Source organism: Aspergillus pseudotamarii (genome assembly GCF_009193445.1).
Source record: "Aspergillus pseudotamarii strain CBS 117625 unplaced genomic scaffold BDV38scaffold_31, whole genome shotgun sequence".
Classification (NCBI taxonomy): Eukaryota; Fungi; Ascomycota; class Eurotiomycetes; order Eurotiales; family Aspergillaceae; genus Aspergillus; species Aspergillus pseudotamarii.
In genome coordinates this window covers 371,005-395,080 of record NW_022475045.1, presented here as the reverse complement: position 1 = coordinate 395,080, position 24,076 = coordinate 371,005, and the positions used below count along the sequence as shown (strand labels likewise).

At 49.4% G+C, this 24,076-nt stretch overlaps 7 protein-coding genes across 7 annotated transcripts; 2 read left to right on the top strand and 5 right to left on the bottom strand.

Annotated features, from left to right (window-relative positions):
- Positions 1-669: 669 nt before the first annotated feature.
- On the bottom strand, positions 670-2,412 carry BDV38DRAFT_248843 (putative sterol carrier protein). Its single transcript, XM_032054755.1, has 2 exons — positions 1,800-2,412; positions 670-1,740 (listed from the first exon to the last, which is right to left on the bottom strand). The coding sequence occupies exons 1-2, from the start codon at positions 2,291-2,293 to the stop codon at positions 858-860; spliced, it is 1,377 nt and encodes a 458-aa protein (XP_031913010.1). The 5' UTR covers positions 2,294-2,412; the 3' UTR covers positions 670-857.
- Positions 2,413-5,189: 2,777 nt separating this feature from the next.
- Positions 5,190-9,591, top strand: BDV38DRAFT_283611 (BRO1-like domain-containing protein; the record flags this gene model as incomplete). Its single annotated transcript, XM_032060071.1, has 12 exons — positions 5,190-5,303; positions 5,362-5,396; positions 5,445-5,518; positions 5,577-5,795; positions 5,854-6,191; positions 6,241-6,337; positions 6,907-7,094; positions 7,161-7,215; positions 7,265-8,159; positions 8,209-8,783; positions 8,830-9,232; positions 9,288-9,591. 12 exons carry the CDS (start codon positions 5,190-5,192, stop codon positions 9,589-9,591), a joined length of 3,297 nt encoding a protein of 1,098 aa, XP_031913009.1.
- Positions 9,592-9,659: 68 nt separating this feature from the next.
- On the bottom strand, positions 9,660-10,649 carry BDV38DRAFT_271792 (DUF3632 domain-containing protein; the record flags this gene model as incomplete). The annotated part of the gene is made up of 2 exons (XM_032057378.1): positions 9,660-10,384; positions 10,475-10,649. 2 exons carry the CDS (start codon positions 10,647-10,649, stop codon positions 9,660-9,662), a joined length of 900 nt encoding a protein of 299 aa, XP_031913008.1.
- A 134-nt stretch (positions 10,650-10,783) lies between these two features.
- On the bottom strand, positions 10,784-12,069 carry BDV38DRAFT_248823 (tyrosine-protein phosphatase). Its single transcript, XM_032054754.1, has 2 exons — positions 11,441-12,069; positions 10,784-11,374 (listed from the first exon to the last, which is right to left on the bottom strand). Exons 1-2 carry the CDS (start codon positions 11,943-11,945, stop codon positions 11,043-11,045), a joined length of 837 nt encoding a protein of 278 aa, XP_031913007.1. The 5' UTR covers positions 11,946-12,069; the 3' UTR covers positions 10,784-11,042.
- A 75-nt stretch (positions 12,070-12,144) lies between these two features.
- BDV38DRAFT_293692 (Alpha/Beta hydrolase protein) lies at positions 12,145-14,191 on the bottom strand (the record flags this gene model as incomplete). Its single annotated transcript, XM_032062304.1, has 4 exons — positions 12,145-13,454; positions 13,520-13,834; positions 13,892-14,011; positions 14,066-14,191. 4 exons carry the CDS (start codon positions 14,189-14,191, stop codon positions 12,363-12,365), a joined length of 1,653 nt encoding a protein of 550 aa, XP_031913006.1. The 3' UTR covers positions 12,145-12,362.
- Positions 14,192-15,169: 978 nt separating this feature from the next.
- Positions 15,170-16,087, top strand: BDV38DRAFT_271789 (alpha/beta fold hydrolase; the record flags this gene model as incomplete). The annotated part of the gene is made up of 1 exon (XM_032057377.1): positions 15,170-16,087. One exon carries the CDS (start codon positions 15,170-15,172, stop codon positions 16,085-16,087), a length of 918 nt encoding a protein of 305 aa, XP_031913005.1.
- Positions 16,088-17,284: 1,197 nt separating this feature from the next.
- On the bottom strand, positions 17,285-22,762 carry BDV38DRAFT_271788 (type I 3-dehydroquinase-domain-containing protein; the record flags this gene model as incomplete). The annotated part of the gene is made up of 7 exons (XM_032057376.1): positions 17,285-17,777; positions 17,872-18,889; positions 18,938-19,098; positions 19,149-19,530; positions 19,598-19,655; positions 19,735-19,931; positions 20,710-22,762. The coding sequence occupies 7 exons, from the start codon at positions 22,760-22,762 to the stop codon at positions 17,285-17,287; spliced, it is 4,362 nt and encodes a 1,453-aa protein (XP_031913004.1).
- Positions 22,763-24,076: the final 1,314 nt, after the last annotated feature.

Here is a 24,076-nt window from a genome sequence, read left to right as displayed (position 1 = left end):
AGTCGGAATGTATCTCCCTACTTTGACACGTAACACCCCATTTGAAACAAAAGGTGGACGCAACACGAGGGAGGGTTTAGAAGTGGACAATGTCCACGAGTCGTTTTCGGCACGGTTTTGACCTCGAATATCATAGAGCAGTGACGGACGAGACTTCGAATATGCCTTGACTTTTTTTTTTTTTTTTTTTATAAAAAAAAAAGTCTTTGCGGGTTTACGATTATATTAACCTGTTTGTTAGTCTGTGAGCAGTTTCAGTTGAGCAAGGGAAAGACCATCTTCTCTCCTGGACTATAATGAAAAAGATTGACAATCAACCTTCCTTCGAAACGGCGATGGTTGATCGCTGAACTCGATACGGTAGGACAGGCATGCGTCCTCATCAAAATCCCTCAAAAGGGTGTATGCTCAAAAGCGAACCCAAACAACCCCGGAGTTGAACCGGTTAGACCGGATGGCAGGTGATGGGATTAGAACGAGCACAGATTCATTGCTCTCGGTCTCAGTCTAAAATTTGCAGACGGAACGGGAGCTTTGAAGGCCAAAACCTCCATCAACAAGGGTATGTCGGAGACCTGAAATATGTTGAAGAAAGAGAAAAGCCGGCGGCAAACAAACGCCGAAATTTATTCAGTGGAGCTTGTGGGATGGGTTATGTAATCTACAGCTAACAACTAAGTCGTACTAGTAATACGGCTGTACGATATTCCGGTTCCTTGAATAACTAATTACATAGTTCGTCATTCTAACTATGTATTCGGAGTAAACAATTTACAAATACGAAGATGGTAAGGCAAACGCAATAGAGGGCTGTGACAAGGTTATCATCGCCTTTTGCACTCCACACCGACCTTGATCTAGAAACGAGCGAGAACCCTGTCCTGGGTGTCGGATAGTGCCCACTCACTGCTGTGGTTCTTACTCAAAACCGTCTTTGCCTGTTCGGCTGTGAAGCCCTTGGCTTCAACAGCCGGGTTGTAGCCAAGACCGTTGATCTTTCCAACAGCGTCCGACGGCACAAGCGTCGCAACTTTTCCATCCGCTCGCTTGTAGACAGTCACGACGACTGCGCCTCCCAGACCCAGGTTGTGTTGCAGGGCGGAATCCGTTCCATCAATCAACCGGTTGTTTGCCCAACCACGCAGGTGCCACACCAGTTCCGCGCACTGCGCAAGACCCGTCGCTCCCAGCGGATGACCCTTTGAAATGAGGCCTCCCGATGGATTAATCACCATCTTCCCCCCATAAGTAATGTCGCCCCGACGGACCATCTCGTGCGCCTTACCGGGCTCGGACAGCTCCAGTGCATCGATCGTTATCATCTCATTAGCGGAAAAGCAGTCGTGCAACTCGCACACCTTGATATCCTTTACATTCACGCCGGCTTCCTTAGCAGCCGCTCGGCAAGCATTACGGGACATTCCGAAACCCATCAGGTCAATTGAGCTTCGGTTGTATAGGGTGCTGTTGTCGGTGGCCAGCTGTTGGCCCGCAATCAGGATTGCCTGGTCCTTGAGATGCGGCCGAGCATCTAGGAATTCTTGGGAAACGATAACAGCGGCAGCGGCGCCATCCGATGTTGGGCAGCACTGAAGCTTGGTGAGTGGCTCGTGAATCATGGGCGCCTTGAGAACCTGCTCAAGGGTGTATTCGGTCTGAAACTGCGAGTACGGGTTGCGCTTGGAATGCTCATGGTTGATACGGCCTATCTCGGCAAAGTCTTCATTCTTCGCTCCATACCTATACACCATGTCAGTTAGAGTCTGTAGAAGCGAATAGATGGGCCGCGGAGAGCGTACTTCTCCATGTACTCCCGACCAGCATTGCCAAACATTTGAGCTGCGCCAGGAGCGTTCGTGACTCCCCTGGTCTCAGCCATCATCATTCCAAACAAGCCGGTGGGGTTCTCTCGGTCATTGTAAACCGACTGAAGGCTTCCAGGACTCATCTTCTCGAAACCGACAACGAGAACACAGTCGGCGGCACCGTGGGAGACCATCGTACGGGCCATCGCCAAGCCAGTGGAGCCCGTTGAGCAGTTGTTGTTAACATTGTAAATGGGAATCTGTGTCAGACCGAACTGATAAAACACACGCTGGCCGCAGGTACTGTCACCATAGACGTAGCACGCAACCCCTTGCTCAACATCGTCGTAGTTGATGTGGGCATCCAGCATGGCCTTGACACCAGCCTCAAAACCAAGCTCATGATAGTCAACCTTGCCCCGGGGTTTGATAAATTTGGTCATACCCACACCTAAGACATAGGCGGGAGACGCTGCTTTCTTGCCCATTGTGAGGATAGGTGGTTATCGGAGACTCTAATTGATAAGGAGGGAAGAAAAAGAGAGAGAGAGAGAGAGAGATAAAGTCCGTAGGGAATACTGTAGATTGACTTGAATGGGGAACTGGGAAAAGGTTGTTTATTTAAAGCATCATGACACTATTATAACAATCGGGTAAGGAAGCAGCATATGAATCCTTGCAGAATGATTTACTGCGGAGAAAGCCACACGGTACTTTTTGCGGGGAGCCGCCGACCGAGGTCCCGAGGATATTCTTTGTTCCCTTTGGCTTTGTGTACGTCCTGCACAACTCTTCATATCTCATGCCTTTCTGCTGTACGATGCAATAGCAAATTACAGCTATTGCTTTTTGCTGATCATCTCGCTTTGAAAATCAAGGGTAGTCATGGTCAAGCCTCTTCTGTTTTTTTGGTCCATCTCACATGATTGCGTTGTACATACCTAGGTCGACCATGAGGTTCCGAGGGTTGTACGATCAGATCAAGATAAGTACAATGCCTATGGAATTTGATCAAAAGAGGTATATAATCTGGTCCGAGGTCATCGAGAACGTGTTGGGCCACATTATCCTCGAGGGTGATGAGTATATATCGGGTTGGGTACCGCGGAATATTAGTCGGGTTCATGCTTTGTTACCTATGTATTCCGTACAATGCATTCATGAAATGAACAAGAAACTTGTCCTAGTGTAATTGGGGTTGAACAAGCACTACATAGTAGAGCTAATTCCTCTGTACTGAGATCTTAAGACAAGTCAAGTATAAGAAGCACAGGTATGATTGAGCTTCGAAGTCGATTCCCACCCAAAAGGCCCCCAATCACATGGCATATCAACTTTCCAAGTGGGTTTGGGACAGAATTTAGCTGGTAAACCGGATCAAAGCTCCCTTGTTAAGTTGATGATGCCCTGATATTCTGGCCAATAACATGGATGATGAACTGAAGGGGGCCAAAGTTCGGGCAGCTGTTTGCATCCCTGATTGCGAGTCAGATTTAGTTACATAGACAACCTACTGACTACATAGCTCTTACTAGTAGTTGAACCTACTATTACGACACCATTCTTCGACTAACTTAGGGATGGTCGGGTCCATTACATAACCGTGGTACGGCCAGCGATACACTCTGTCGATCCATAGCTTCCTGACGGTGGAGATATTGAATGATAATTTGTCAGTTGCTTTATGAGGCAATTTTTCTCATCTTAATACTTTCATGAATCGAGTAGTATTTCATCATAGACACGGACGAGGATTCCTTTTGACTCCATCATCATGAGAGGCTTTTTCCAAATACGCACGATTAAAAGAATAGGTATGAAGGTTTACTCCATGACTGGAGGGGGGGGAGGAGGGATGGGATGGCTGTCGTCTACCTATCATTCAACAAATAATTATATACTCGGTCGATAACTCAGGCAGTATCTAGTCTAGGTCATATTCTAATGATTTGTCCCTGGCACTCACCTAGACTAAATCCGGAGTAGTCCACCCATCCTCTTCATTCCTCAATCAATCAAAAAGCCCGTTGGTTGGGCGGGGTAGACGGAGCGGGTGTTACCACCACCCGGACTGGTTTGGTCCGATACGCTTTTACGCCCTTGCCACTGGTGGGCACTGGTCAATTTCTACCCTAAAGGGGGGGGGAGTACCTTGACTCAGGGAGGATAACCACACAACAAGAAGATTGTTGAGTACTCGGGACTTAGCTGTCTTATGGTGGAAGGTAATTGAGATGAGAAAGAGAACAAAAGTAACATTCGAATCTTACCATACGCTCATTGAGCAGTAAGTGGTACCTCTCCAACGACAGTCCAGCAATGGGAGGATCGCCCTCTTAAAAGTAGAGTGGGTTTAGTGTGTATGGTGGAGGTCGTACTGGATGCCTCACGACGACGTCATTGGACAGACAGTCTAAACCAGTTCGAGCGAACCGACCAGTTGAAAGGGGAGAAAGATGGTCCACTATTGACTGCCCTCATCCACATACCTGTTGGAATTTCCACTGCAATTGTAATTTAGCAGCTGGAACTTACCTAAATTACCACCAGCGGTACGAAGTTACAGTCCGTGCCTACCGACTAAGATCATGGACAGTTGGTGATCCCCTCAACCTTCTCCCTCTTCGATTCATCCCATTCGAGTGTGTTCACTGCATTGGGTTTCCTTTCACACCCACCAAAGTGGAGGTCTCGTCCCTGGAGGTAGGTTTGATTTTCCTCTCTGGTTTTGCATCTCTTTTTCGCACAATGGTCCCAAGACGAAGAAAAAAGAAAGCCCGGGTAGAGAAGAGGTGAAATGAAGTAAAGGCCGAGTGTGGTCGATGAAGCTGACCCTATGGTTCCTCTATATAGGTAGCTCCTGAATTGCACTTTTTTTTCCTGCTATCAGATTGTTCTTGAGTGTGATAGAAAAGGCACTTTGGTGTATTCTACACTTGGTCACAGAAAACCATTCAACTTCGACCGTAGCCGTGTCGGGTGCGCAGACACGAAAGACGTGGACATCGTCGCTACGGCCCTATTACTGGCCTGTATTATCGCCTCCCCTTCACTGATTTAACCAACGACGTTGTCTCCCCCCGCGAGGTATCCGCACCTTCTCTCTACAGATCGAATCCCGGAAACAAAAGGTGGTCTAGACCCCTGCTTCATGGACAATTGTGGGACGCCGAACGGTCTGCTCGCACGTTGAGAGACCGCTTTGCGTTCCATAGGGTTCCCCAGCCTGCTTCACGACATTGAACCGAATCGAACATACAAGCGACAATCAAGCAAGGCCTCTCCCATTTCGCCCCAAATGGGATACCTCCAGGGATGACTCTTGACGAACACTCTGAACATGCGCCCTTCTCTCCTTCCCCCTCACAACCTTCACCTGCCATGATGCCGACTGGTAGTACCTGGATGATGGATGAAGCAACTCGTAACAAATTCCTCAAGAACTACAAGACCCAGGTGGCCTCGGCGACTTCCACGATCTGCGCGACACTTGCTGTGGTACGTCTCAGACCAGACCGGATGTTTGAATGGAGAGAAGCTAATTGGTTGCCCCTAGACTCCTCTCGAAAATGTGAAAACTCGCATGCAGACGTAAGTGCTTAACATATCCAATAGGACTAGCTGTGCTGACTTCACTAGCCACAATTTCAAAAATGTGTTTCAGTGTGTTCGCTACTTGTGGCGGACTGAAGGACCCCGTGGCTACGTTGCCGGTACGTCAATTCTGACTTGGAATGGTCAATGGTCGATAATTGACGAGCCTGCATGCAGGGGCTCTGCCACCTCTAGCGAGTGTTACAGCTGTTCGGGTTGTAAACTTCTCTACATATAATGCTGCCAAACATCGTATCTCAGATTTCTTCGAGAGAATGACTGGCCAGTCTCCTCTGGCTATGTACAATCAACCGGGCAGCACGCCTACCGTCTCTACCTTTGTGACATTCACCACTGCTGGACTAATTGCTGGACTCATTACTTCTCCGCTTGCATGTACGGCTGAATAATTGCACCTCGTTACCTGAGCTTCAAATACTAACTCGAGTTAAAGGCCCTTTCGAGCTTGCTAAGAATGTCGTTCAGACCTCGGTCTTGGTGTCAAATCGGGCCCAAGCCTCGCCAGATGCGGTCAATGACCCCTCATTGCGTAACAAGCCCCGTCTCGGCACTATTGAGGCCATCCGGCAGATTGTCAAACGTTACGGAATCCGTGGCCTGTACACCGGCTTTCATCTGCACGCTCTACGTGACACTCTCGGGTCTGGCCTATACTTCAGTGTCTACGAAACGGTAAAGCAAGTCGCATCAAAAGAGCTTGGCCCAGACAAATCCCCATTCGGCGGTCCCATGATTGCCGGGGCAATTTGCAGCACTGTTCCGTGGTTTTGCGTAAGTACCGCAACCATGATGCCTATATGTGCGTTACTAACTGTCATAGACCTATCCGCTTGATACTCGAAAGACTCGCGCCCAGAGCGTGTTACTCGGCAAATCCAGCGAAGTCGGGGAGGCATCGGCTGCGGTTGCCAAGTCCAGTATGTACAAAGGACTTTCGATTATTCTCATCCGTACTGGAGTAAACAATATGATCTTGCTCAGTATCTTCGAATACATAAAGATGAAGATCAATCAGTTGGATTGATGCGATTTCTGGGACATTAGCCGATGTGCAGATGGCCATTGGCGTTACGACTGCCGGGGTATGCTTTGATGATTTATATTTTACCGAGTACATATGTGCATAAGCCCGAGGCTCCACGCAAATACAGAATGAACAACTTTACTGTTAATCGATAATACTGCCTGTCGTGTAGCCACAAATTATTGTGTGGAGTGAATCTGTAGAAATACAATATCGGGTATGTGGTGCCTCAGGCCAACACACAACGTCATCCGTTGTCCGGTGGGGTTGGTTTTTCAAACATCAACAAAAGTTGCCCGGCGACGATCCCTCTCTCATTGCGCTCTTGACCGTTGCCCAGCATGGCATCGTATGTGCTGTCTCTAAAGTTATACTGTTCCCGCTTGGCTGCCTAGGCTAATTTATTGCTCAGAAATATCCTTCAGATCCCCTTTCGAGGCTCTCACACCGTTTCATTGTCAGACGCGATCACCCAGTATATTTCGACCAAGTATGACCAGCGTCCAGATATGTTCGCAGATGATCTATTGATCATAGATCGCCTGCGGAATGAAGCGATTCACGTCCAGGAGCCGCATGTTAGTGGGATCAGTCGGTTGGTTACATATGTTGCGCAGTTGAAATGGCTTGGTGGAAAGTTCCCGGTCGATGTGAGTAACGTAGCATAGCGGTGGGGGAACTGACCACAAGGCCGTTACTGACATGGAAGTTTACAGATTGGAGTCGAGTTTCCATGGTACCCTGCGTTTGGTTTCAATACCTCAAGACCGAGTACGTGAAGAGTAATTCGGTCTCTAGCGTCCTTGCTGACGAGTACAAGTCTCGCAGAACAATATTCGATTTGAACTTGCGAATGTCCTCTTTAATCTGGTAGCACTATATTCACAATTAGCCTTCTCGGTGAACCGTACAACACCAGATGGTCTCAAACAGGCATGCAACTACTTCTGCCAGGCCGCTGGGGTCTTGGCACATCTCCGAACGGATATCCTTCCTGATCTTCGTACGTCTCCCCCGGAGGATATGGATGATATGACACTACAGAGTCTGGAACAGCTCCTTCTCGCGCAGGGGCAAGAGTGCTTCTGGCAGAAGGCCGTCAAGGATGGGCTGAAAGATGCTTCCATTGCTCGGCTGGCGGCCAAGGTCTCCGATTTCTACGCAGAAGGAGGTGACTATGCGGTCCAATCGAATGCTATTAGTCCTGAATGGATACATCATATGACAGCCAAGCATCATCATTTTGCTGCCGCTGCGCAGTATCGCCAGTCCTTGGACTGTTTGGAGAAGCGAAAGTATGGTGAAGAGGTGGCTCGTCTTCGAGACAGCGAGGTTTGTGTCAACGAGGCCCTGAAGGAATCACGTTGGATCAATCGCACTGTGCTAGGGGACTTGCAGGGACTAAAGAACCGTGTGACGGAGGACCTAAAGCGCGCCGAGAAAGACAACGATGTAATCTATCTTAATCCAGTCCCGCCAAAGTCAGAACTGAAGATTATCGATCGCGCATGTATGGTTGCAGCGAAGGCGCCATCTCAGGTGACCGATGCTATCTCCATGTTGGGAGACAACGGACCTTTAGGGCAGCCGTTATTTTCTAAGCTGGTGCCATATGCCGTCCATATCGCTGCCAGTATTTACTCTGACCGCCGTGATCGGCTTGTCAACGAGACAATTATCGGGGAGCTGGAGACTATGACGGACAAATTACGGGAGTAAGTGTTATAGTCTAGGCCATGGCGAGAAAGATACTAATTGGCACAGTTTACTATCGTCTCTGAATCTCCCGGGCTCCTTGCAGGCTCTGGAAAAGCCTCTTGGATTACCACCTACGTTGGTCTCCCATGCGGAAGAAATGCGCCAGCAAGATGGTTTGAACCGGTTGCGGAGGTCACTCGAGGATACCGCTAGGGTGAAGGCCAATGACAAAGCTGCATACCATGAGGGTGTTGAACTACTCGCCGCAGAAAAGGCAGAGGATGACTCTTCGCGCCGCAAATACGGGACTGACAGGTGGGCCAGAGAGTCATCCGAAACAGCGGCATCGAAGCTGTACACCACTTCTCGAGAGATAGACGGCTACTTTTCTTCCGCTCAGAGTAGCGATAATTTGGTAGAGCAAAAGCTGAGAGACTCGGAGGCGGTCTTCCGAGTTTTGACCGGTACTAATCGAGATTTGGAGATGTACGTCCCTAGCAGCCGGAGGGCGGCAATTCCGCCAGAGGTCGAACGGGAATCTATTCGGCTACGGGGTTGCTTGAGCGAAGTAAGTCGGCTGGAGAACCGACGGAAACGCCGAGCGCAGGCTTTGAAGGACAAAGCCAAATCGGATGACATCAGTAAGTTACAAGGCTGGGTTCGAAGACCAGCACTGACAGCTCTCAGGCAAATCCCTTCTCAAGGAAGCCGCCCGCTTGGAGCGGGAGTTCCCCATGCAGGCGATCCAGGCGAGCCAGTTCGAAGATTTGTTCGAGGAGCAGCTGCATCTGTACGATACAGATCTGGAGATGGTGGCCCAGGAGCAGCACGAGCAAGACCAGATTTCTGCGCAGGTGCGGGAGGCTAACCGTGCATTTACTCGGGCGCACACGGGTGATGCTTCGACCAAGGAGCGGGAGAAAGCCTTGCAAGAGCTGGAAAATGGCTATCTGAAATACAAGGAAATCATCTCAAACATCGAGGTGGGACGGAAATTCTACAATGATCTGGCCAAGATTGTAGGTCGATTCCGGGATGACTGCAAAGCATTTGTGCATCAGCGGAGGATGGAGGCAAGCCAAATAGAAGGGTGAGTAGGTCGTTTGAAGGCTCAATATTGGACTTCAAGGCGCTGACTCGAGCAGGGAGATCACCAGCGTTGCGGCGATGGCCTCGCTCAATCTCTCTCAACCACACTTACGCCAGTATAGCGCCCAACCCGCCCAACCCGCCCAGCCTGTCCCGCCGGTTCAGCAACCGGCTCAAATTCCACCGCAACCTCAACCGGTCCAACACCAACCACCAAGGGATGAGCCACTAACTGCACCCCAACCAACAAGAGCCAACACAAGACCTTCGATGGCTCCCGGCGTGTGGTCACCCGATATGGGGATTCGATTCGGAACACAAGGGACCTGGGATCCGAGCAAGGGTGTGAAGTTTTCCTAATATATATTGCATTACTCACAATTATAGAGTCGTGGTACATCATACATTACACCTGTTTTTCTTGAGTATCATAGAACCCGCATCATAACAGCAGCGGCTTCCGCCGCCAACTCTCTTGTACATATCTTAAGGTCTTCACGCAGGCTCAGGAATTGAAGTCGATCAATCCACATTTCCCAACGCCGCTTAGGAATTGTTCCAATAAGTTGCTTAGGCGCAGGCCCGAGAGACAGTCCCACTGGACACTCATCCTTCTGTCCCATTCTCTCCCACAGCTCCTCCCCCATAATAACCGCCCAAATGGCCGCTGCAGCTACAAACACATTCAACCGCGTTGCCTCATCGGCCTTCCTATCATCACCCCCTTCTGCCGACGGAAGCGAATCGTGTCTCTCCTCCAATGCTTCCCGAAGGACTACCACCCCGATGCTCTCTAGCCCCACGATTCGCTCCTTCGTAATTAGCGCCAAAAACGCCATGAAATTCACCCATCCTTCGGTCTCGATCTTGGTGAATTCCGCCCGTCGCCCGGGCTCATCCTTCAGCGCTTCATAAACCGTCTCCTCGAACAGCGGCAGCTGTCTCCAAGACAGGTCCCGGCGAGTATTAACAGGCGATTGCAGATGGGTTGTGGGCATCGGCGCCGGGTCCGGCTGGCGTTTAAGCGTCAGGAGAAGGGCAGCGAGACGGATCTGAAGAGCCGTCGGGACGTCAGGAAGCGTATGCGGCTTTTCCCGAGGGATCTTCCGGGACGTGTGGATTATTGTGCTCCAAATATCTTTTAGATATTCGTCTTTGGAGAGGGGTAACCAGTTAGTCAAAAATACCGCTATTTTACCTGTGCCATATCTTGCAAAGTACACAAAAGTTTGGGAAATGATACCAAGATCACTATCACCCCCGTAATATACCTCATTCAAAACACTGACTATCTCCTGTACGGCAAGTTCAAGCGCTAATTGCTGGCCCATGTAGAGGGTGACGATGGCCGTGAAGGGTTTGGTCACGGAGCCATGGACCCAGCCGTGTTCTGTCGCTAGGGTGTCGAGGGTGTTCATTGTACCTTTATTTAGGTCGGAAGAAACTCTTGTCCGTGTGGATTAGGGTACTTTACTCGGGTGATCTTATGCTACGTTTTTTTCACTTTCTTTTTTCCTTTCGCTTCATAGATTATAGAGAGTGGTATGATGATGTTGGAATGACTATACCGGTCATGATGTCATGTCATGTGATGCTATCGGGACCCTAATTTGGTATGCCGTTTATGGCTTGTATTATCCTCCGTTGAGCTTAGATAGTATTAGGATACATGATTGGGGAAATATTGATTGAATACGTAGTGGGTGGGGGAGGATGTTAGGATGAAGTCCCCCATAGTTCTTTCCCATCCCCATCAATCAAAATAATGTCTCCATCATAACATCCTCTGGAAGACAGATAAGAAACGCTTGTTAATTGCCCTTCAAGTTCACCCGCATAACTTCCACATCCTCATTTGAAAACCCCAATATGCCTGTCAAATACCCCTTCACGCCCCCGAAAGACTGTTCAACCGTATCCAAAAACGCAACCATCGCAGGAGCCCGCACACTCATCAGCTCCAGCCACCCGGCACTCTCTGGAGTCTCAGTGCTGGAGAGGGTCGGAAAGACTGCCATTAGCGTCTTTCGAGCGGGTTCGATTCCGACGCGACTCAAGACGAAGTCATGGACAATAGCGTCGGAGGGCGTATCCGCTAGCAAGAGGATTAAGGCCGCTAGGACGCCGGTACGGTCTCTACCGGCTAGATTAGATCGAACCCGATTCATTAGTTACTTGCACATATATACATATATACATACATACATACCAGTACAATGAAAGAGAAATGGCCTCTGCGGACAATCCCTAATATGCAGAAAGACCTTTCTAAAAACAGGCGTCGAGATCTCCATAATACACATGAACATGTTAAGAAACCCGGAGACGCCCTGATCCTCTTCTTTGAAGGCTAGAGGGTTAGTCGGTTCCGGGTCGCGAGTATATGGTTCCCAGACGGTCTCGACACCCTCGATGACAGGGCTAGGCGATTTCGTCCGTTCATCGTGTCTGCGCAGGTCGAAGATGGTGGATATCCCCACATCGCGAAGGGAAGTTTTACCCTCGTCTGAGATGCTGGATAGAACGCCGGCGCGGTAGGCGTATCTCGGGCGCAGATTGCCGCTGCTGAGGTCGCGGATGTTGAAGAGTCCCTGGATGGTGACGAAGGGGGGTTGCGATGTTATGGTGGTGACTGTTTCGGTGGGAATTTCGGTTCGTATGTCAGTGGTGAGAATTTCTTGGAGGTTGTAGTTGGGGGTTGGGTTGGGTTCCATTTGGGCGGTGTTGTTTTAGGGTCTGTTTTATTTTACGGTATTGGGGTGGTTGGAGCAGATATGTTAAGTGTCTGTAATGGTGGTTGTGGATTTTATATAGATTTACACGAACAGTGAAGGGCTATTTATAGAAGTTTATCTTTGGGGAAGTGCGGGTCTTGTTCAGGTGTGACTGTGCCTTTATACGAGGCCTGGGATACGGGGGTAGGGATATGCTCATATGACACAAATAAGAGAGAGCAAGGAGTCTTGAACCGCACAGTAAACTAAATTAAATGGCAGTTTTCTTCCCCAAGTACATACATATGCTCTGAGACCTTTCTGAAAAGCAACACCTCATAATCCCCGCAGCCATGTTATCTACATTGTCCCAACCTCCCATAATCAGTACCCACCGTGCAATTATCGAAATACGCATCACAAGTCGTCCCGACTATAGGTAAACGCAGTTTGCCAGTAAACACATCGCGCATTGCAAGCTGGATCACGCATTCTCGTGATATTGTCCGATCCTATACTAACCACCCGACTCTCAGGAGCGTATATCTCGAGGGGCGGGGCTAGTGAAGAAGTCGGCCTTCCCGTTTGAACGAAACTCGTAATGTAGTCTTGCAGGATAAAGGCCACCGTCTCGTTTGTCACTTGGAAGAGAGGATTCTCAACTAGTGGCTTTGCACCTTTAATGTAAAATGTGTATGGATGATCCATCCAGTGCATAGCGGGAGGGATGGAGAATACGTAGGTGTAAGTGCTGTTCCTGTATGCGTGATTCAAGTGGTATGAGTTGCACTGAAAACATATGTCTGAGAGGGCGGAGGAGACTCGTTCGACCCAACCGCGGTACCCGTACTTCCCATCCAGGATGGGCGGGTATAGAACATTGATGATGGTGTCTTTCATATCTTCCGAAAGGTCAAGGAAGTGCTCATCTATGAGTGCGAGTAGACCCCCATCTTGAAAACTGAGTGGGGGCGTGTACATGAGAGCTTCGTTCAGTGTATGACCATTCAATATCTTCACGTTGTGATCGAACTCGCCGCGCAGTAGAAGTTTGCCCGGGACATCAGAAACAAAGACGCCGTCCACCACGGGGCCATAGGTGAATGTTCCGTAGAGTGAGATTGATACCTGGTGGACGTTGGCAGCAATGAGTTTGTCAGAAGATAGCTGGCGAGCCTCCTCGATGGTACTAACGTTGAGGAGCTTGAGATATTGGCGAAATGTCCGTTCCTGCTTGTCTGTATCATAGTTCGGCTCCCAGGCGGGGCTTTGCAGGATGGCTTGTTGGAATAGAGAAGGTCCCTGAAGCCCTTTGTACGCAGTGAGCTGATGAAGGATGGACCCTGATCCGGCAGATACGCCCATAACAGTGACTCGATCGGCATCACCTCCGAACAGATGAATATTCTGAGTTACCCAGGTTAAGCCGAGTCGCTGGTCATGAAGTGCGGCATTGGGGGTCCCTTTCCGGGATACTGTGTGACCCGCAAGCCAGCCAAATGCACCGAGCTATGAGGTTGTAGTCAGCGATAAGGTGCCGTTTTCTTCTCACCTACAAAGAGCGAAATACTTACCCTGTAGTTCAGAGCCACATAAATGATCCCGTCTTTTCCCTGCTGTTGACTCCGTTGAATGAGACCAGATGCATCAACACCACTCTTGTCACCTAGAACATATCCACCGCCATAGAAATATACGATAACCGGAGCCAAACTTTCTTTAGGTACCGGGGTTCTGCCCTGAGCTCGATTAAATACTTTCTGTGGAACCACAACATCAAGGAAAAGGCAATCTTCCGAGATTCTGGGGTCCTGGACAAGTGGGACTGGATAGGAGGAGACATCAAGGGAGGCGCCAAACGTTGCATTTGTAAAGTAGCTTGTCAAAAACTGCGGCATGATATATCTGCTCCATATCGGAGTAGCCTGTGGGCAAATCCTACCCACCGCTCCTGTCTGGACTCCAGCGCGGTTGACCTTCGGCGGCAACGGGGCTCGAAACCGTAGGCTTCCCAGAGGTGGGGCAGCGTATCTGATATTACTGAAATTGTAGAGTCCGGTAGTCTCCTGCGGTAGTGTCAGTCGCTCATGCCTTGGTGTTGTGGTGAAATAGCGCCTTACATTTAGCGAGAATGCTTGATGGAGCTCATAACCTAGATCAACCACAGGCAGTGAAGAGGCCGCGGATATGTGCCAATACGTTACAAGGAAAAACGTAAGAGCGGGGATGGGAAGATCTATGATCATTGTAACTGATCGAAGACAGAAGCGTGGCTAAGAATCAAGAAATATATCCATTGGCTAGCAGTATGGGATGAAAATATTGAAGTCGCTCTCAATAACCAGAAAGCAGCTTTCTTATACAAAGAGCTCTAACTTGTCTAAACCGCCCAATGGTAGTGGATTCACTGAATTTTAATAAAAAGTCCCTTCGGTTTCCTCGGTATGCTAGACAGACAAGGGGAGTGATTCACTCACCCGGAAACAAAGGGTCCAATGGTCACATGTGCTCTATGAGGCAATTGTATCCTGGTTCCTAAGTTATACAAGTAGCTCCATGAACCAATGATAACGTTATTATCTTGCCTGGTCACGCCTTGGTGAAGCTGCCTTGCATTGTCCCTACATTAAGGACGATGCACGCAGCTGATCTTACTGCCTGGATAGACGCGTCAGGTTGCCTTTAAACACGCTAAGGGCGTAAAGAGTTCTTCAGGACCTATGATGAATTAGCACAGTCTGCAAGCCTCAATACTTGGCTGGTCTGGCTGTAAACAATCAGAAAAGAGAAGCCCCATCTTTGAAACTCATGTTCAGCTACCTGTGTCACTGGTAAGCCTAAAGTCTCACTGAAAGCTCATACTTTACTTCTCCCAGTAATAACCTGTGTACCCCACCGTAACTCTCCGAAAACCCACAGGGATATTGAGGAACCATTTTGAACTTTTTTGGCAGGGAGCGTTGCGCTGCCAGAGTTGAATATTGTGGTACCAGAGGCAACTTGCGGATATCCTCCGTCGAGAAATGATGAGTGCAGTGAGAGAGTCTCCCACGTGATATGGTATTTATACCAAAGGCCGACTAAATCCCAACATCGGACATAATATACTAACCTCTTCTAGCTCCACCATTTAGATCCGAAGCCACACCAATTCAATACTAGATCATGCTATAGATCTCCATTGCCTCATGACATCCGATACACACGGTAGCCAAAGTGGCTCGATGTTCTCTATCGGAACACATAGCCTCTTCCTCTCTATGGGCGGGGTCGCTCGTAAAACTGGAGAGCCGCTTGTTATCTTTTTCGCAGGCGCAGGAGACGTCGCCTCGTCATACGTTGCAGTCGAAAGGCTCGTTGGTACATTTGCACCCGTTGTCCTTTATGACCGTTCCGGCCTAGGACGCAGTCAAGATGGGCCTACGAAGCCAACGGCCACGACAGCAGCCACTGAGCTGCATCAATTGCTACACAGTGCGGGTCTGACTCCGCCTCTTCTCTTAGTTGCTCACTCCTATGGTGGTATTATTGCGCGCGAGTACCTGCACCTCTACCCGGAGGAAGTGGCCGGCATGGTTCTCGCGGATGCATCGACGGAGAGGCAAGCTGAGTTATTGGACGATCCAGATCTGGACATCAACGCTGTACTGGGTGACCTTAAGTTCAGCCAGGTCACAGGGTTACGCGATAGTGCTCGACTCTCTCGAGACGAGTGGAGGGCTCGTGCAGCAGACATTGCACGAGGAATCTCGACATCCCAAGCTGAATCTGCAGATGCAGTCGAATTCTGTAATACACTAGGGAGCAAGGAGCAGTACAGGAACCATGCACTAGGGGTTAGACCCTTGAGTGTAATACGGTGCCATGGCTCTCAAGACTACCGACGAATATATGAAAAGGGTGTGGAGGCGGGCAACGGTACTGAAGCGCAGCGGGCGGCCTTTCGCAGACTACTCGACCGCTGGGACCACTATGATCAGCGTGCGCAGGGTGAACAACTCCGATTGTCGTCCAATAGTCGTCTTACCTACCTTCCTGACTGCGGTCACCATGTCCACCTTATCCGTCCTGATGTAGTTGCGTTTGAGATCCGATGGGTGAGGGACCAAATATTGGAAAAAAGGTCAGCGCAGAGACTCTAGGGCTACAAGGCTCTTGATGCATGTAGAACTTAAGTCTAAAACTGAATGATTTACTGATAATGACATAGTAACCTTCCTTGACGAAGTATCTGGTCTGATGGCGACAGTAAGATATCTGATTGATTGGAGACTTTCAATCCGAGTCTTGTATTGACTGAATGGAATGAGCTACAGGTGAGGTCGATTAATATACGAGTCTTCCCTATATATATGCATATTATAGCAATGAAATCCTTATTTCATTCCGTTTATTCGCCCATCTGTTCTTATGCATTCAGTCCTGATAAGTATATCAGCGCAACGATAGTCTCGAGTGATCGCTGGACTTTCATTTCATCGGTTAATTGTCTAATATCTATATCCTCTGGTTTACTTTTGTCCGTATGATAAACTGATCATCGTAAAGGCGGCGCGTTCAGAAAGTATAATATGACTTGGATACAGGAGAGTCAAGCCTATACCAATCTCGACAAGGGCTTCTACCATGCTTTCACATGTTACTCTACTCTTCACAATAATTGAGATCATCGTTGAACATAAATTAAAACCCACATGGAGCACATTAGAGAAGATACGTACCTGCAGGAACATAGGCCAAAACCGCCCCTTACAATACACGGGGAAGCACTAAGGCCGTTGGAAAAAGATAGCTCAGGATTCATATTTTGGGTCTTCGTTACTCCGAGGGTGTGCAAAAATAACCCTCAATTCCGTTCCACGGATATCTGGACCGTCGGATCTGACAAGTTTGACCCCAAGGTATACCAAGCTACTAAAGGTAGGGCTTCGGGATTGACGACGATTGACCCGATCAGGTATATCCTCCGGGGGCAAGTGTCTTGGTCTTTCCACGCGATTGGCTCATGGGGTAATGGTATGATTGCGGGTGTGGGTTTTAGTTCGATCGCGCTTGTGGAGTATTGCCAACTGTTTTTTTCTTGCCCTTTAGCTCTTCGGTAAAAGTCCCTAGCGTGAAGCATTGAAGAGGGGCTGAGGGGAAGAGCCCTTTTACGTGGGGATTTCTTTACTAGCTTCAGACGTGACATGACTTATACTAGTAGAGTCCATCACCCGTGACTTCAGCTAGGCAGGAGTTCGTTCATAGTAGAATCATCGTATATGCCATCGTCGTTCATAAATTCATATATATATATATATATATATTATACATCACAGTGCTATAGAGGGTATCATAAACTAAGCATCAACAACTTCAAGTTCATCCTGGCATCCTTCCCCCGGTGCCTCTAAGCTCTCCCCTAGAAAGAAGTCCAACTCGCTCGGACCCCCTTGCGAGTGCTCATTTTCCGCTAGCTGCTCCAACAAGCTTAGGAATGGGTCCTTCTCGGACGAGCTTTGCTCACCCGGCCCCGCTCCCGCCCCCGAGGCGCTACCCTGGGACTGAGCGTCTGGCGTCAAAGCTGTACCCGGAACGGACGCTTCAAAGGGGAAAGTGGCGTATTGCGGTTGTGACGGTGGTGTGGGTGCGTTGAATGATTCGGAGAGGAATGCGGCTGGAGAGGTGTTTACCGCGGACGGAGAGAACCCGAGACCGCCGTCTGGAAGGCTCAGATCGGGGCCAAGCCACGGTGAGGGTGATGGCTGAGGTGGGTTGAAGCTGATCGAGTTGCTTCGACCGGCTTGTGATGGGAGAGTTGGCGTAGCTGGTGGGATCGCCGGATAAATCGCTCTATTCCCGTCGTGGGCATCCGCGCGGTCAAAGCGGGCGCTTTAAATCACCGTCAGGTTGAGATCATTAAGGCTTAACAACAGAGAGAACTCACGGGTCATCTATATCCACTAATCTTACATGCGCTCCTTCAACAGCTAATCCTGGATACCGATCGAAGAAATCCTCCAGATGGAAGACTGGCGCGAACCGCACCGGTCGCGCAGCTAATGTTCGCACCAGACCTGCATGGCATGCCGAAATGGCTTGCAGCATCTCGCGCTGATGCTGAACTCCCGAACAGGAGTGACGCAGCCATGTTAGCTGGTTCATCTCACGCGTAAGGAAGTCAGCACTCGATGCGAATACTTCACCTTCGCGGCCATTGTAATGAACGCCGTGAATGTGAACAGTACCAGCGGTGCAGACACAGTAGGCTATTAAGTCCGGCCATTCAATGCGCGGCGCATGGCGCGCCAGCTCAACCAACTCGGCGATAGCATTGGCGTGCGAGAAACAAAGTGTGGTAGCCTCAATCTGCCACGACTGATGCTGGCCCGTCCCGCGGAGCTCAGCGAGGTCAATAGGAAGAAACGGTCGATACAACAGGCAATGGACTAGGTGATATATTAATTTGCTGAGAAGCAGAAGTGTGCTCTCTGGATGACCAAACAGGGCCTCGATTGAGGCGAATAAATCCTGCGTGCCGGCCGCCCAGATGTCAAGTTCCTGACGGATCTTGGACAAGTTGGAGAGAGCATGCCAAGGAAAGTGCGAGTCACCTTTGACACCTCCAGCAGCTAAGTAGCGGTGGGTGACGCCCAGAATTCGAGTGATATCGACCAAAAGAGCAGCGGCTCCTGGGCCCTTGCGACGGTCGGATGTGAACTGGATGTTAGGACCGACCGGGTTAAACCATTCGCCAGTTTCCGGTCCAGCGGAAGGTAATCGTAGCACGATGGAATGATCAGCGAGAAGACAGGGCCGCTTAGAGCCACAAGTAAGAAAGCGATCCATGGTATAAGCCGTCCAAAAGAGACGACGCCTCATCTCACGTTCTGAACTACGTGACGGGCTTTGAGCGGGTAGTTCACGATACAGGTCCAAAGCCAAGACCATAGCAACAGCATTGCCTATGCATGTTAGTTATGGGGCAAGCATACTAGGGCTGGGATGCTTACTCAATGCCATGTAGGCCTTTCTACCATAACCATAAGCGAAAAAGGTCTGCGATAATAGTAGAAGAGTCTGCAACCCCTCAATAGAGGGATCATCAATGTCCACTAAGCGTCGGGCCTGGCAAGCATAGTCTAGACCTTGAGAAGGGTTGAGAACGGTATATCTGTGCAATGTCAGAAAGCCTTCGAGAGGACAAGACAGGTTGTGACGGACCTTATCGTCAGAGCATGGATAGCCATGGATAAACACACGGGCAATTGTCCTCGCTGATGTAGCTGGCGGGTGGCAGACTCATCCAAGATAAAGTAGGGCTTGCCATGAAGTCGAGCAAAGTAAACGTCCAGCATTGAGTCAGGTAGCCTGTGACTCTGAGAAGATTGCTGAGGCGTCGGAGGTGGGGGAAATGTATGCGATGGAGGTGGAGGGTGAAAGTTCACCTGTGCCGCCAGTTGCTCCATTGACTTAGTAGGAGAGGCAGAGGAGGTGGGCGACAGGGGATGATTGTCATCCTGTAGTCGCTTTTCCAAACCATCGACGCGCTTAAGGAGGGCCTCCAAGACATCTGTTTTAGGGCCACGTTTTTTCGGTACGGCATCTGAAGACGTCCGTTAGTGGATCAGACATGAATACGGCATCCTCTGTCTGTTGTGTACCATATATACAAGGGCACTGAAACACCTTGCAAGCCTCACAACTTGGGCGCAGTCGGTTGCACTTGATCTAATCAATTTTTTAGAATCAACTGTTCGCGACGAGTGGTAGGAGGTTTTTGCTTGGTTTTATTTATTTTTTTAATTACCTTTCTCTTCCGACATGACTTGCAATTCATCGACTCTCGCGGTTCGGCATTGACTCGGCGGGGAGTTAGCCGGTCGATGCTGACCTGAGGCCGGGACATGGCCACATTACATGACATATGCCTGTTTGTGCAGGTAGACCGGTGAATATAGGGTAGACACAAAAGGTAAATATACGGGGAGAAGTATAAGCAAGATTCTTGACAAGCATTGGAGAAGCAAAGGGTTTAAAAAGGGAAAAGAAGAGGAGATTAAGAGTGAGAGAATGACCCCAGATTTAAACGTAGTGGAAAAACGTGGAGAACACGAGTGGGACTACACTGGATGAGGGCTAGCGTGACGGAGATACAGCCGATGCGGGGATGGTCGCTTACAGTCTGGCTTACCAGAATTACCAAAACCTTTTTTTCTAATACTACTGAATAAATACACTTCGAGTCTAATTTACCATGGCGTTTAACAAGCAAAACCTTCCCATCCTTTTGACTTAAGTACTCAGTAGTGGTGCAACCTTAGTGATCTGCAAGATCTCGGTTAAATGTCTTTTATCCTCGACGGGATTTTCCCCTGTCCATCACGGACTGCCGTCCGGTCGGCAATAACATGATATGCATCCGCAGTCTTCACGTTCATCTTCTCCTTTCAAATGTACAGTAGATTACCTGGCAAGGATGGTTTTGTCACACCATCTGGATCCCTAGTCCCGATGTAGTATAATCTCAGAGAGACCTATACGAAAACTGTACGGCTCCGTCCTTCCGCTAATTTAATTAAACCCTTAGAATATTATTTTATATTCTGCAAGAATCTGGTCCCAATTGAATTCAACTTACTGCAATCAGCCTGGTCTGACAAGTATTGGCTCTGGTCTGCCCTCCTTCACACCCCCCCACCTTCCTTGAAACCGGTTTGCTGCACATAAGTCTGATTCATCTATCAGTACTTCAATATATATACATCAAATCAAAACACTCGACCTGACGCCATTCGCACAAAATCAAACGGTACATTCTGTCCCACCAGCAGTCGCAGCGTCTCCACAGTTGTCCATGCATTCACATCTTCAATTCCGTATGCTGTCCACCCCGCACGCACAGCGACTCCTACGGGGTCCCCCGTGCGTTCACCTCGAGTCAAGTCGAGGTACACTTTCCCCCGTGTAGATGGTGGTGAGGCTCGACCACTCGTTCGGTAGTGTCGCAACAGCGGCTGGACCAGCAGCGACTTCTCTGGCGGCAGCGCGGATACAATCACAAAAGGCTGCTCAACCAGTTTCACTGACTGGATCGACGTGAATGGCTCTAATCCATCGGCCAGCGGCCCGCTTGCCCGGAACCCCACCGTGTAGATCGCTCCAACGCCTAAGCTGCGCAGTGCAAAGATGGCTGCTGATGCCTCACTCTCACTACCTGCTAAAATAATCGCCGCTCGGCCACGATATGCCGACGGGACATAATCTCGGGTTAACGTTGCCCGGATCCCCTTCCATGTCGCATTCTCCCCAATCAACTGAGCATTTGGTGCAGCGCTTTTGGCTGCCACAATCGTATCGACTAATCCAATCGCACGGGCAGCATCACTGATGGCTGGAATGCATGTGGTGCTGCTCGAGATAGGCGGATGCACCGATGCTCCACCAAAGGAGGGCTGGGTAATCACTCGTTCGAAGGAACCCATGGGTCCACGGTCAATCGAAGTCAGGGTGTGCGGCAGGCTCAGTTCGTTAAAACATTTCTCCATAAACATCGACTGCGGTGTTGAGCGAAATGATCCGATGGCGTACAGGTCGCGCTTGGGCAGCTGTCCCATAATATGAAGAGCCTCGTTAATCTCCGCCGCGGTCAGTTGTCCCGGCGCTGCAATCATCGGCAATAGCGGATGCGTGATAGGTGAAAACACAGTGTTGAGTGCTCGTGAGAGCTGGCCCATCTGTCCCATGTTGACAGCCGACAGGAGGGGGTACGACCCATGGGCCCTCTTGATCGTTGAGCGAAAATACTCAAGTTCGTAATTGGCCTCGACCGTATTGACCATAGCAATCATCTTCACAATGTCCGCATATTTGGCACTTTCCGCGAAAATCCGCGGTGCCTCGGGGGATGTCCATTTCCACGTCCCTGAGAAATCATGAAATGCTGACATGATGATGCTATTTCCTTTGACTTCCGCCAACTGTTTCCGAATATCCTCTGGAAGCCACAGTTCGACATCTATATACTCGACACCCCACTGGATCGCCCGGCGAAGGTACCTGTAAAATAGTCCCGGATCATCCATAGGGAACTTACCATTCTCCTTAGTGCACCGCGTGGTGAAGATGATTGGCAGCTCAGTATGCTGCCGAAGCAACATCAACTGCTGGCCCACGTACCGCAGGCTGGGTACCCGGTTGGAGATACCCACAGGCGAGGGCTCAACCAATAGATCTACACGGATCTCGACTGCATCAGAACCCACTGACAGAATGTCAAGATTGGGTAGCGCCGCATGGACGTCCGGAAAGGTCGTGGAGATAAAGTTAGTGCGGTTTTTGGTCTTCAAATCTTCGTGTGGCCTGGTTTGGCCCAGGATCAAAGACAAAAACCGGGTTAGATCGCGGCGAAAGAAAGGACTCCGAAGGGAATAGAGAAACTCATAGTCACAGCGGTCGGTGAGTGATTCTTCTGGAAATGATCCATCATCCACGCAGTGCGTGTTGATTAAGATACTGGCAGGCTTCGCGCACCCTTCCAGAGCGCGACCCAGGTCATCTGCCAATATCCCGGTCACGACAGCATTACTGCCCCGGCCAAGCGTGGACAGGGATGATTCCGTTGTCCATGGCTTTCCCAGGATTTCAGCGACAACTTGGACGATAGCCTCCTGATTGGGGCCATATATAATGGCAACGGCATGAGAGGGCTCCGGGGGCAGGTTTTGGACAGGAGAAGTGATAGCAAAGGAAGAAGGTCCTTTGAGGGAGGTAATAGGGGAAGAGGTTTCAGGTAAGAGTGTCATAGCCACGGGCTTATGAATGGCGGTCTGCATCATCTCATTGCATGGGCAGTACTCTGCACCTTCATACTGTATCCGAAAGATGCCGAAACTCCAAGAGGAAGAAAAAAGGACAGGAGGTGAAAGGCTAATCCCACCGCAGCGCCAAATCTAGTATTTCAATCAAAACAAAAATAGAGACAACCGACAAAGCACTGAGATCCAGAATGAGACCCTCACAGAAATATTCACATTCACACGTAGTCGACTGGTACTTTAAACCCTAACCAAACAATAGAAGGGAGGGTGTGGGCTTTATCAGGGCAGCTGGGATGGAAGGGTCGATTAGAGATAAGCGACTAGTGTGCAGTACCCGAGATGTCAATAGGCAAGGGCCGACACTACTAAATCGAATCACAACACGCCCAATAAGTAGGAGCAACTCGAGTTGGTTGAGAATCCTTGGACGGGGGCACTATAAAAAAAAGAAAAAAAAAAAGGGAACGAAAAGGAGAGACCACAATCACATTTGCCAATACAACGTGAGGAAAACGACACGACTAGGGTCGTGAATGAATGAAGTTGGTAAGATGCTCTTCTTCCGACGGCTAAATTTCCCCGGAATTTCAGCTCCGCACTACGGGGAGCGGAGTCGATTTCTCCGCCAATAAGATTAGCCTATTGCCCATGACCGACAGTAACCTTAGGCACGCTTTGTATGGACAGTACACTACCTAGTATCTGAGGTAACCTTCATCCATTCGAGAGGTTCCATGTCGGCGAAGTAATACTGTGGATGGACTATCGCCCGGAGCCTTTATAAGACATCTCAACAACTTCTCTAGTCTGACTGGAAATTATCTTGGTGTGACCCAACCTTGCGACTTCATGTTCATTGTCTACGGGGCAGATGTTATCAGAAGCTCCAGCGATCCACAACCTAAAGGGCTATGATACGAGGAAAAAGCCTTGCATGGTGTTATCTGTACCGTCTCTCGTTGGCCCGCCGATATCCACCAACATCATTCCCTGACCGAGGGCTATTCTTGGGTGGTATCACGCATGGCCAAGTAAGGGTCTATTTGTCCGCCAGCCACTCAAGAACGATGAGGTATACAGGTTACATATTCTACTCATACATATTATCGTCTATCTCTGCACTTGGTTTGTGTTGTCTCGGAAGCGGGCCATGATTAGTTGAGTAGGGAAATATGAACAGGAAGTGAGCCACCGATATCTTAAGAGAAATGGAACACATAAGACAATAGGATCAACCAATTGAAAGGGGTATTGAAAGCAACACAACAAATACCAAAACAAGGCAGGATAGAATAAGCGGGAAAGCACGATCATGTGCAGATCCTCTAAAGA